The sequence below is a fragment of the Megalopta genalis genome, chromosome 1 (genome assembly GCF_051020955.1).
Source record: "Megalopta genalis isolate 19385.01 chromosome 1, iyMegGena1_principal, whole genome shotgun sequence".
NCBI lineage: Eukaryota > Metazoa > Arthropoda > Insecta > Hymenoptera > Halictidae > Megalopta > Megalopta genalis.
Genome location: NC_135013.1, coordinates 33402061 through 33415154, shown reverse-complemented (window position 1 = coordinate 33415154; position 13094 = coordinate 33402061). Strand labels below are relative to the sequence as shown.

General features: G+C 44.0%; 1 protein-coding gene across 10 annotated transcripts in view; it reads left to right on the top strand.

The window, feature by feature from the left end:
• Hr4 (nuclear hormone receptor 4) overlaps positions 1-13094 on the top strand; it is a 382937-nt gene that overhangs the window by 357125 nt on the left and 12718 nt on the right. For all 10 annotated transcript variants that reach the window (XM_076525977.1, XM_076525980.1, XM_076525975.1 and 7 more), the window contains 2 exons: positions 9931-10065; positions 11450-11713. In XM_076525977.1, coding sequence (XP_076382092.1) covers positions 9931-10065; positions 11450-11713 — 399 coding nt within the window. The remainder of the gene's footprint in view (positions 1-9930; positions 10066-11449; positions 11714-13094) is intronic.

Sequence of the window (13094 nt, the reverse complement as noted above, 5' to 3'; positions counted from 1 at the left end):
AGCGTCAACGACATTAACAAGACGACAACCATTTCGCAATAGCATAAATTGCCTTTACAATGAAAAATAGAAAATTTCTAACTTGCTAAAAATACTCTTCGACGCCGAAGGATCCGTTGAAACAATCCTGAAAATGGCGCGGTTTCGTCGTCAGTCCGTTCGACTGGAAGAAAGGAAATGCTTGCTTATGATAAACAAAAGTTATGATACCCGAATCAAGGAATTGCATAAAATAGTCAAAATCGAAATCAAGAAATACGGTAAACAAAATTACGGAGAAATTAACGGTAAATCTGGCGCAAGAAACGCGCCGATTCCGCGGTAGAATTGAAACTTGCAAATCGCTCGGCTCGGAAACGGGATTACCGGGCTGAAAACAAAGCCAAGCGCGCTCGCGGCAGTCCATCGAGTATGGTAATTTTCGCGCGATTTTTTTACACAGGCACGGAGCATTTCTACACAAGCTCGTAAACCGTGACGGCGCAACACGCGGCCGGCGTTCGATTTCACGCGATGTTTCTGCGTGATAATTCGCGGGGCGCGCGGCGCGCAGCGCGGAATACACGGGCACGGCGAACAGATTCCCCGGGATTTCTCTATCAGCGGTCGGCGGTTCGGGGCCCCGATTATCTAACGGGCCGCCGATTCTACGCGCGAAACATTAATTAGCCTTTTGTTGAGACGTTCCCGGGCAACCGCGGCTGGTAGCCGCGTGTAGATCAACGTCTGTTGCGGAGCAGATCCGAGTGATTTATTCGACGCGGCTCGTTAGAAATCGAACACGGGTCGACAAAAGTTGATCTGCCGCGAGAGAACGATAGAGAAACAGAGAGACAGAGAGAGAGAGAGAGAGAGAGAGAGAGAGAGAGAGAATCCACCGTTCCGATGAGAACGTCCCGGAGGCATCTTCACTTTCACTTTCGAGGCAGCTGCACGCGATCGGATCACATGCTCGCTCGAAATCTTTCCTGCTCCGGGGACGTTTTTTCCATCCGGCCCCCGGCAGGCCTCGATTAGTCGGACGCGATAAAATATGCGAGAGATCCGCGGGATCGTGATCGCGAACAAACGCCGGAACAAAGAGTGAAATTCGCGTGCGGCAACCTTTCGGCCTCGCTTCGGATCCGTGAAATGAATCGGGCCGGTTGCATCATCGTCCTCCTCCGATCGTCTACGATCGGCCAGGAAAACGGGCCCGAGGAGGACATTGCCACGCTCGACGAACGTTTCTCTATCAAAAGGGCCATTCCCGGGCGATCGAACTGGGTTCTCTTCGCTGGGAATGCTTTCTAGAATCCTATAACACTGTGGGTAGATCGTGTTATTTTAATTCCATATAAGCAACGTAATTTTTATTTTAATTTTCTTAATTTTTATTTTTATTTAAAGATACAAATGTATGTACAGTTTTGTCTCTCTAATTGACGCTCGCATTGTCCACGAAAATGAACAATTTGGGAAGAGGAAATACGAATGTTCGAGCTTTTAGGGACGTTCTTATGGTCATTGCTTCTCAACAATTATAAAAACAGGCTAAAACAATTATAAAAAGGCTCGAACAATCGTATCGCCTCTTCCCAAATTGTCTATTTTTCTGCGCAATCTGAGCGTCAATTAGAGAGACATTATTGTAATATAACGCACAGAAGGAGAAGAAAGAAAATGAAAAATATCATTTTCATTTAACGAGTTTAATCTGTTGCACTGAACTTAATCAATGCACTGAATTCAATCAATTTCTTCCTCGTCGCTGCTCGTCACGGCCGAACGAGATACGAACGATCGTAAATGAAAATATTAGCGAGCCGCCATTTTGTCGGCTTCCGTGAATCTATCGTCGATCGCATCCTCGCCCGTGAAAGGCGAGATATCTGCCGTCGAACAAGCAGGATTTTTCTAGAAACAAAGCGGCGAGAAAAGAAGCGAAGAATTCTGTTGCAAGAAACTGAAATGTGCAACGAAATAAAAGAAGCGCTTTCGCGCTAAAAAGCTACGCTTTCGCCGAAATCGCAGAGAATTAGCTGGTCTGCTATCCGTCCGCCGAAAGTCCGCTACGAAGGAACAACGAATTCGAGGCGTTTCGATCGGTGTTCGACCGGCCGATCCTGAAATGAATGAACTCTCCGTTGCAATTTCACTTTCTTACGAGTCTGCTTGCGCAAGCCTCAAGGTTTCCCACATTACGAAAGCCGATAGATTCAACGAGCAAGCGGCGGCTCTCGAGCAACCGGCCGGCCGGTCGTCGTCGTCGTCGTCGTCGATCGTCGATCGTCGCGGTCTCGCATGCCTTTTCGTACTCGTCTAAACGCAGCACTATCTTTTACATCGTGAAAGTGTTTCCTAGTATGTAGGTGGTGAAACCGCAGTTTGCCGGCCGAGCGGCCGCTGCGAACTGCCGTTCGGCGACGAAAATTGATCCTGCCGGGGGTTGACGCGTCGCCGCGGAATATTCTTCCTTGCCGGTAATTGAATTTTCCCGACATGATGCAACTGTAACAGCGGATTACGGCTGGCAGCGCGAATGATGCTGTTGGATAACATCGGCGCGCGATATTATCTGTCAGCGATGGGACGGAGCGCGGCGTTCGAGCGTTCCGCGCGCCGGCTAATGCGCCGACTTTTTGTCCGAGTGAACGTATCAGCAACGTCGGAAACGATTTCTTAAGACCGTCTTACGAATATCGGCGAGCTCATTATTTTCGCCGCGATTCTTTTAGTTCGTTGAACCGTTCTTTGATACGTCGTCGCCACCGGGAAGATCGTTCTCAAGCGACTGTAGCAATTTCTTCCTGATTGTCCTTCGGCTTCGAGACAAAAAAGGACAATTTGGGAAAAGGAGATACGATTATTTGAGATCAGATTATCGAGCACTTTGTTTTTATAATTGTTGACAATCGGCAACTATTAGAATGAGTTGCGGGGCTCGGATAATCGTGTCTCCTCTTCCCGAATTGTCCACTTTTGTTCGCAAGCTGAAGGAAAATTGAAGAAAATTTACTCGAGTTATTATTTTTCATTCTGTTCGAGCGGTACGCTTGCGATCCGTGAGATTTTAAAAATGAGATTTAGGCGTTAAAATGTCCATTTTAACGCTCTAACATGGAGGATCTTTTTAACAAAAATATAACTTAGTACATTCAGAATTCTTTGTAATTTTATCCATCGATTTTTACAAAATTCTTTCAAGCCGCTCCGTTCTCGACGCATTAATGTTGCTACAGATCTTAACGAAGCATGCGAGAATTTAAATTAATTGTCACAGGCTAGATCGTCGAATAACGAACGAACTTTGAACTGCTCATTGACAAGAACCGCCACAGTAAAAGCTTGTAAAACTTGTTTCGAACCCCTCGCGATACCATTTCCTTCGCAGCGATCGTTTCATAGAAGACCTACATTCGCTCGAACAGTTGAAAAGCACATAATTCGATGAACGACAAAGCAACATAATTTAACACTAAACCTACCGCGGTCAAAGCGACCGCTTTCTTATTTTCTAATTCTGCAAAGTTCCGAGACACTTTCGTGGAGAACGCTGGAATAAGTTATATTATTGGAGCAAGTTTTATAATAAAAACTTTACAAATTCTACATAAATTCGGTCTTCTCACTTTTGTGAAGCAGTACATACCAGTTAGTATTACTGCTTGGTGGGTTTTTTTTAGTGTTAATCCCGACTCGTTATTAGAAATCTCCGTCGCGAGTCGTACTCGTCGAATCGGGCCGCGACTCTGCGGCCCGGCTTCGACGAATACGAAAGATGCTGTTCGACGTTCGTTTCCGGCCCTTGAGAATTCATCGGCAGCTCTCGGCGGTCTTGCCAAACGGCGTTCGAAAGTAACGGGGCCGGATGAAATCGTCCGCGGACACGGTCCCCGAAGTCTTCCGCGTCATGAATTTCGAGACCGCGTCAGCGAGCGGCTCTCGTACACGCGAGCGTACGCGCGCGGAGCGGCCGTTTTTTCTGAATGCTAATCGACGGCGACGCGATGAATCTTAAAACGGCGTATCGATTGATATTCATGAGCAGGATACGGAAGTCGTTGATCACACCGAACCAGTCCCTCGATGCGACGGTTTTCGCGATCGGCGACGCGCGGCTCGCGCGACGAATAACGCAGAAACGAGCGAAATATAAAAAACGAAAAAAAAAACAGCAGAATCGGCTGATTGTAACCCTTTGCGAACGATGCCGCTCGACGGGTGTTGCGTCGCTGTGGACGACAGGTATCGATATAAAATAAAAATGTTACAAGATATAATTATATTATTATAAGATTATAAATATGTGGAAAACTTTGCTGGTTTCTCTGGTAGCGACGCAGAGAGACTGACTCGTCGAACTGAAATTCGTTCTGAACCTACGGCTAAATAAATAAATTTATACTAACCCTTTGCACTCGAAGCCAAATTAACGCAAAATTTAATACAGTTTTTCTGGTATTTTCATTTTATATAACCTGGTGCATTTTGAACATATGATATTGAATTTTGTGACTCCTGCAACGGTCATGCTTTCGACAGTTCTTTAAATATAAACAAATTCGATGAATAAAATTATTTTGAAACGTGACGTAACAGTTTTTATTGGTGCCTCGGAGTCGCCAGTCGAGTGCAAAGGGTTAATAATTAACGCTATGCCGTCCGCAGATCTTAGATATGATTCTTGGCGTTTGACGCCGGCATGATAGCTTGGAAATTTTAGATTTTAAAAAAGATTTCGATGATGGCGGTAATATAAACTCCTAAAATTAAGATAAGTCATCCAAGAATTTTCGTACTTAATTCTTAGTTAAATAAAAGCACAATGCTATAGTCAGTTCGCTGCCTTTCAACACCCAAGAAATATAGTTCAAATGTTATTTCAGTGTTTTAAAACGGCACCAAAGTGGTACCACGGGCATACAACGTATAGTTTTTGGCACCAGCGCGGTGCCACCGGACGGCATAGTGTTAAAATATTAGCGAGCCGCCATTTTGTCGGCTTCCGTGAATCTATCGTCGATCGCATCCTCGCCCGTGAAAGGCGAGGATATCTGCCGTCGAACAAGCAGGATTTTTCTAGAAACAAAGCGGCGAGAAAAGAAGCGAAGAATTCTGTTGCAAGAAACTGAAAGGTGCAACGAAATAAAAGAAGCGCTTTCGCGCTAAAAAGCTACGCTTCCGCCGAAATCGCAGAGAATTAGCTGGTCTGCTATCCGTCCGCCGAAAGTCCGCCACGAAGGAACAACGAGACTTGGGGCCGGCTGTTTGCCGACACTCGTCCGCAAAGGGTTGATTCGTCGACGCGGAGGATCGATCGATCGTCGAGACGGATCATGGATCGCCGGCGAGGGTGGTCCGGCGGAGCCGGTTCTCCCAAGAGAGTATTCGAGCCGCGTCGGCGACCGGCGCTCGTATGCGCGAGGCATGCGAACAACGACAAGAATTACACCGGGAACATTCGGCCCGGTAGAGGCCATTGCCAAAAGTGAAATCGATGACTCGATCGCCGGGACAAGTATTGCCCGTGGGGGCCTCCATTAAAGGAGGTCACTTTCCATCTCCGGGCGGATCGTTGCGTGCTCGGTGCAGCCGCTCGCGGATTTTCAAAAGTTACAAACCCGCGGCGCGACTCCGGGCGACGAATACGGACCCCAGGGAAAGCTGCGGGATACAGGAAGGTTCGGATCGGACCGTGAAACCCGTGGGATCGGTCCTTGCGAAACAGGAATCGCAACGTTTCACGGCGGCCACCCGTGTAATCGGCCGGAAAACGTTCGCGACGCTGCCGCCGCGACGGTCGATCTCCGCGATCCAATCGAACGGAATCGAAGCCTGGTCTCTGTTTCACGTGCAATCGGACGTCACTGCATCGTCCATTTTAATTGTAACATACGTTTTATTCCCCGCGGATCGCGTTTACGGCTTTTCTTCATCCTCGTTTTCGCGTTCGCAACGAACCTCTTCCGAGCGGACGAGACGATTTTGTCGCGAGAACGAACGACGATATCTTGCGGCGATCGGCGCCGGATTTCTGACGAAAGTGAAATTCTACGGGTAAATTTATGGCAGGGCCGCGGTCCGAACGGAAATGCGTTTGCTTGCTCGTTAATGGCGGAGAATTAATCGCGGCGCTTACGCCGTTCACTTTCGCAAAAGCGCGCCGGATTCTGTCCGCGATCTTATGGAAACAACGTTTCGTTTCCGTTGCCCGTGGTTCGTTGAAAGACTCGGAATGTTGAGGAAGACCTCGAGGATATATTTATTTCAATTGTTATCGAAAGAAATCATGCGCATCGGTGTCTTCGTACTCCGAGTTTCAAGCGATCGCGAATGTCTCGAGCGGCGACGAGCACGAAATCGATAAACTATCTCGCCTTGGGACACTTTTTAAAGCTGTGCCGAACAGCTGTGCGTGAAACGACCGGGTCCACGAGACGGCGGAAGATGAGAACGACGCACCGAAATCACGCGCATTCCGTTCGAACGGCGGAAAACTCCGGAGCGAAGCTCTCCCGATTTTACGCGAACCAGGGTTTCGGAATTTCGAACCGCGATACCATGACTGAACTGCGAAACTTAACCCTTTGCACTCGAAGCAACTTTAACTCGAAATCTAAAATAGTTTCTCTGTCCTATAGTAGTTTCATTTCGTATAACTTGCTGCATTTTATGCATACGACCACTCGAGCAACAATTACGCTTCGTAATGTTTTTTGTTGTTTAAATATAGACAACTTCGATAATGTTAAAATCATTTTGAAACGTGATATAACAATTTTTGATGGCGCCTGAGGGTCGACTCAGCGCCTCACTCGAGTGCAAAGGGTTAACCCTTTGGGTACATTTGACAAGGTTAATTCGTCGTTCGAAGTAGTCATTCAGACTCTTGGTTACTGTGAACAGGAATGTCTCCCTAATTCGCGCTCAGATTGCGCTCAAAAATGGGCAATTTGGGGAGAGGTGATACGATTATAATTGTTATAATAAAAAATAAATAAAATATATAATATATATGTACGAAATATACAATTATACGAAATAAAAATTGTCTAAACTAATCATAAAAGATTACGACTCCGATAAAAATGTTTTTCCGCTTTTAGACATTGTTTACTCGACCCAGTTATCTCAGTCGAAAATGCCTTGCGTCACGTTTTCATAGTTGTTGACAATAATCGGTAACTATTGAACACAAGGCTCGAACAATCGTGTCTCCTCTTTCCAAATTCGTCCATTTTCGTGCGCAATCTGAGCGTCAGTTAGGGAGACATTACTGTATCCAATCAACGGAATCCAACGAACGGAAAAGTTGCGACGTTCGCCAGGACCAGGTCCGTCACACTAATAGACCGTCGGAACAATGGCAAGCGTAAACGACGAGCAAGTAGAGGGAGGGAGGGAGGGGGAGAAGATCAGGAAAAATCCAATATATTGTCTGGTCGCGGTCGCTAAAGTAAACAGAAGCGGACAAAGAATGAAAAATCGGCGGGCCCCGATAAGAATCGTCACGACGCTCGAAAAGCGTCAGCCGTTGTCGACGTCGGATCGAAGCGTCCGAGTGAAACAGTGCGACTACGACGACTACGACGGCGACGACGACGGCGACGAGGACTCGGAGGTAGGGACAATAGAAAATCAGCGACAGCCGGTGCCAAGGACGGGCAGTTCTCCGACGGTTTCGTAACTCGTGAAAGTCTGCACAAGGGACACTGACCTCACCCTACCTCCTTCTCTTCCTCCTCCAACACCTTCGATCCCTCCACCGTACCTGTATCGGCGGCGATCGCCTTCAGCGACGAACGTGTCCCACGGTTCGACGTTCCGTCCGTGTCGACGAAACTTAAGGGTTATATATCCTCTCGCAGCTTTCGCCGGAGGATCGCTGGCTCGCGACCTCTCTCTCTCTCTCTCACTTGCTTAGACTCTCTCTCTTTCTCGCTCTCTCTCTCTCTCTCTCTCTATCTCTTGCTTAGATTCTCTCTCTTTTTCTCTCTTGCTTAGACTCTCTCTTTCTCTCTCTCTCTCTCTCTCTCTTGCTTAGACTCTCTCTCTTTCTCTCTCTCTCTCTCTATCTCTTGCTTAGATTCTCTCTCTTTTTCTCTCTTGCTTAGACTCTCTCTTTCTCTCTCTCTCTCTCTCTCTTGCTTAGATTCTCTCTCTCTCTCTCTCTCTCTCTTGCTTAGACTCACTCTCTCTCTTTCCCTCTCTCTCTCTCTCTCTCTTGCTTAGACTCTCTCTTGCTTAGATACTCTCTCTCTCTCTCTTGCTTAGATTCTCTCTTACTTAGATTCTCTCTTACTTAGATTCTCTCTTACTTAGATTCTCTCTTGCTTAGATTCTCTCTTGCTTAGATTCTCTCTTGCTTAGATTCTCTCTTGCTTAGATTCTCTCTTGCTTAGATTCTCTCTTGCTTAGATTCTCTCTTGCTTAGAGTCTCTCTTGCTTAGATTTTCTCTCTCTCTCTCTTGCTTAGACTCTCTCTCTTTCTCTCTCACTCTCACTCTCGCCCTCCCTCACTCTCTCTTTCTCTCCGGTCGTGTCTCCAGCCGACGAATACCGACCTCGAGGAAGTACAACGAGGTCCGAAAGGTCAGTGAAAGGCCGGATCGGATTTACGTAGGAAGCGCGGGATCCCCACCGCCGATCGATGGATCGAAATAATTGAACCGCGACGACGACGGTCCCTGACACGACCCGCGAGGTCGCGAAACTTTCGAAACCGTACCGAACCACGTTTTGTCTTGAACTTTCCGGCTCGGCGGCGGATCGATGGACGACGGCACGGGACGGGACGGGACGGGACCGTAGCCCCGTTCCATTCAAGAAATTTTTCTCGTTCGATTCGCCGCCGTTACTACCACCGTTGCGAATGCTACGCGGCGGTGACCCTTGCCGCGATGCTGACCGTTCCGTTTCGGCGCCATGAATGGGAACTGGATCGCCGTGAACGGTTCTGCCGTTACGGAAAATCTCCGCGCGCTTCGCACCCGAACGATTTTCTCGGACACGCTGCCGACCACTATGGACGTGTTCGCTTGATCCGCGAAGCGGTTTTGCCGAACGATTCTGAAAGAAAATGCAAAATTATGCGACGAATGATGACTCCTTTGAAGTGGAATTTTGTGTAAGATTAAATCGATACTAATTATACAGTATACCAAGAATTTTTAATTTTGAAAGTGCCACGATCGTTGCGTCTTCCGAGAGATAACATACGAGCGCGAGGGATTAATTAGCAATGTATTATATTATTTGGAGGGAAAATAATCTCTAGCAAAATTAGATTCGAAATGGCGATTATTGTTTGGATACCGTGTGACATGAAATTGTACGAAAACTGAGAATAAATGTTCTCCGTATCGGGTGTTATTTTTTCTTGAGATATTGTTACGCGAAAATACGGGAGATACTGATTGAAATAAGAGAATATATACGGGATTTGTTTAAAGATCGTTTATTCCAGACCAGAGGTGGCCAAACATTTTTCTTAAGTTTCTTCAAATTACTTTTATTAGATTATATATTTATTATATTTATTAGCTTATATATATTCACTATATTTATTATGTTTATAGATTATATATTTATTATATTTATTAAATTATATATTCACTATATTTATTAAATTATATATTTATTATATTTATTAGATTATATATTCACTATATTTATTATATTTATTAGGTTATATGTTCACTATATTTATTAGATTTATTAGGTTATATGTTCACTATATTTATTAGATTTATTAGATTATATGTTCACTATATTTATTATATTTATTATTTTTATTATATTACATACCTGCTTTTTAACTTATAAACAGCGATCTACCAACGTATGTGTTAAGTGACCATAAGAAAAGTGTTAATTCAAAGCCAAGAATAAGTTTAAATTAAAAATAAACGTAAGACAGTACTCATGAAGAAATCTTTTCTGTTCAAGGTGGTTCATTTAAGGCAGAGGCTAGACAACGCTGTGAGCAGTTCGAGGGATCGAGCATTCCCTTTGGACACGACCCTCGCCATGATCCAAACCCTTATAGACTGCGACGAGTTCCAAGATATCGCCACGTTGAGGGTACGTTCGACCAGTCTGTATATTGTATTATATATTTTCCCGACCACATCCTGGTAATCCCATCATCAATCATTCCGTTCCTGAGCTATAATGCTTCTTTCTCCCCCCGCGTAAGTGCCGGGTTGAACGACAACAACCGTCTCTTCGAAACGAAGAGAAAGAATCGCTCCCGCGGAATCATTGCGAATACTCCCTACTTTCGGCAAATTACGTGCACTTAAAATGTACTTTGCACGAAGGCACGGAGAAGAAGAAGGCCGTTACGAACAGCCGATTAACTCTTTGCCAATTGAAACGTCAATTTCGTTCATCGCGAATGCACTTGGAATGCTCCGCGTTCTCCGACGATACCGTTTCACTGGAACACGAGATTAGGAATCGTTCGATGCGATTCCGTTCGAATCGCGCATTAATCTCGGAAGAAACGCGCCCTATTTGTTGCCGCAATTTCCCTTGGCTCGCGGTCTCGAAATATCGCGTACGATAAAAAGTCGTATCGAATCGTAACGAAATTACCAGCAACGCAGAATTTCAGCAGGCGTGTTAATTTTATATATATTGCTGACAACGTTGAGGCGTACGATTCGAAAAATATTAACCCTTTGCACTCGAGTGGCGACTCTGAGACGCTGCTAAAAATTATTATTATTAATTATATTGTTATAATTAAATTATATTTATATATAGTATTATTATATATAATCTAATAAATATATTATTAATTATATTATTATAATTAAATCAGATATATATATAATATTATTATATATAATCTAATAAATATATTTTTGACTATATTATAATAATTAAATTATATTTATATATAATATTATTATTATATATAATCTAATAAATATATTATTAATTATATTATTATAATTAAATTATATTGATATATAATATTATCATATATAATCTAATAAATATATTTTTAACTACATTATAATAATTAAATTATATTTATATATAATATTATTATTATATATACTCTAATAAATATGTTATCAATTATATTATATTAATATTATCATTATTAATTATTCTAAATAATTGTCACAGTATCAGATTCGTTAATAATATTAAAAACTGTCGAAATTGCAAGTATCCTACTTGCCAATAGGCTGAATTTCATCTGAATAAATCGTATTGAATCACATAAAATGGAAATATCCATCAGAAAACACGTTTTGGATTTCGAATTGAAATAGCTTCGACCGCAAAGTGTTAAACCGAACGCGATGGAAATTCCTCGAAATATTCGAAGACGCTTGATCTTCGTTGCTAATCAAATCTAGATCCCCCCTTCCCCCTATACCAAAGTAGAATCTTTTCAATCGATCACACTCACTCACTCACTCACGAACTTCTTCCGCTCTGATTGCAGAACTTGGACGAGCTGCTGGACCATAAATCAGACTTAAGTGAGAAGCTGTGTCAGATAGGAGACAGCATAGTGTACAAGTTGGTGCAGTGGACCAAAAGGTTACCGTTTTACCTTGAGTTACCGGTCGAAGTTCACACAAGGTTGCTCACCCACAAGTGGCACGAACTGCTGGTGTTGACCACCTCCGCCTACCAAGCGATGCACGGTCAGCACAAGTTCACCAACGTCGGTGCCGACGGGACGGGAGCGGATTTTATGCAAGAAGTAATTACCGTCTCTCTTTATCCGGCGTCTCGTTCGGCGTCCCGTTTCTCTGCTGTCGCCGCTGATTCGGGGATTCGGAACTTTCACTTTGAAACCTGCCAGAAACAGCCCCGAAGCGGCCGGGCTCCCAGTTTGGCTGGGAACAGAGGCGAGGACCGTCTACGGTGGCTCGTAACACCTCGTGCTCGACGATACAGTTCATTCTGTTCTATTTTTCATATTTTTAACCTTAATTTTAACATTCAGCGAATCGAACTTGTTTTCACGATTATATCCGATTTAACCCTTTGCACTCGTGCGGCGACCCCGAGGCGCCGCTAAAAATCTTACGTCGCGTTCCAAAATAATTTTAACATCATCAAAGCCTGTAGCATCTCGTGCTCGATGGTACAGTTCATTCTGTTCTATTTTTCTTATTTTTAACCTTAATTTTAACATTCAGTGAACCGAACTTGTTTTCACGATTATATCCGATTTAACCCTTTGCACTCGTGCGGCGACCCCGAGGCGCCGCTAAAAATCTTACATCGCGTTCCAAAATAATTTTAACATCATCAAAGCCCATAGCATCTCGTGCTCGACGATAGAGTTCATTCTGTTCTATTTTTCATATTTTTAACCTTAATTTTAACATTCAGGGAACCGAACTTGTTTTCACGATTATATCCGATTTAATCCTTTGCACTCGTGCGGCGACCCCGAGGCGCCGCTAAAAATCTTACATCGCGTTCCAAAATAATTTTAACGTCGTCGAAGCCCGTAGCATCTCGTGCTCGATGGTACAGTTCATTCTGTTCTATTTTTCTTATTTTTAACCTTAATTTTATTATTCAGGGAACCGAACTTATTTTCACGATTATATCCGATTTAACCCTTTGCACTCGTGCGGCGACCCCGAGGCGCCGCTAAAAATCTTACGTCGCGTTCCAAAATAATTTTAACGTCGTCGAAGCCCGTAGCATCTCGTGCTCGATGATACAGTTCATTCTGTTCTATTTTTCTTATTTTTAACCTTAATTTTATTATTCAGCGAACCGAACTTGTTTTCACGATTATATTCGATTTAACCCTTTGCACTCGTGCGGCGACCCCGAGGCGCCGCTAAAAATCTTACGTCGCGTTCCAAAATAATTTTAACATCATCAAAGCCCGTAGCATCTCGTGCTCGATGGTACAGTTCATTCTGTTCTATTTTTCTTATTTTTAACCTTAATTTTATTATTCAGGGAACCGAACTTGTTTTCACGATTATATCCGATTTAACCCTTTGCACTCGTGCGGCGACCCCGAGGCACCGCTAAAAATCTTACGTCGCGTTCCAAAATAATTTTAATGTCGTCGAAGCTTAAATTTAAACGATTGTTAATAGTGTAACCGTTGC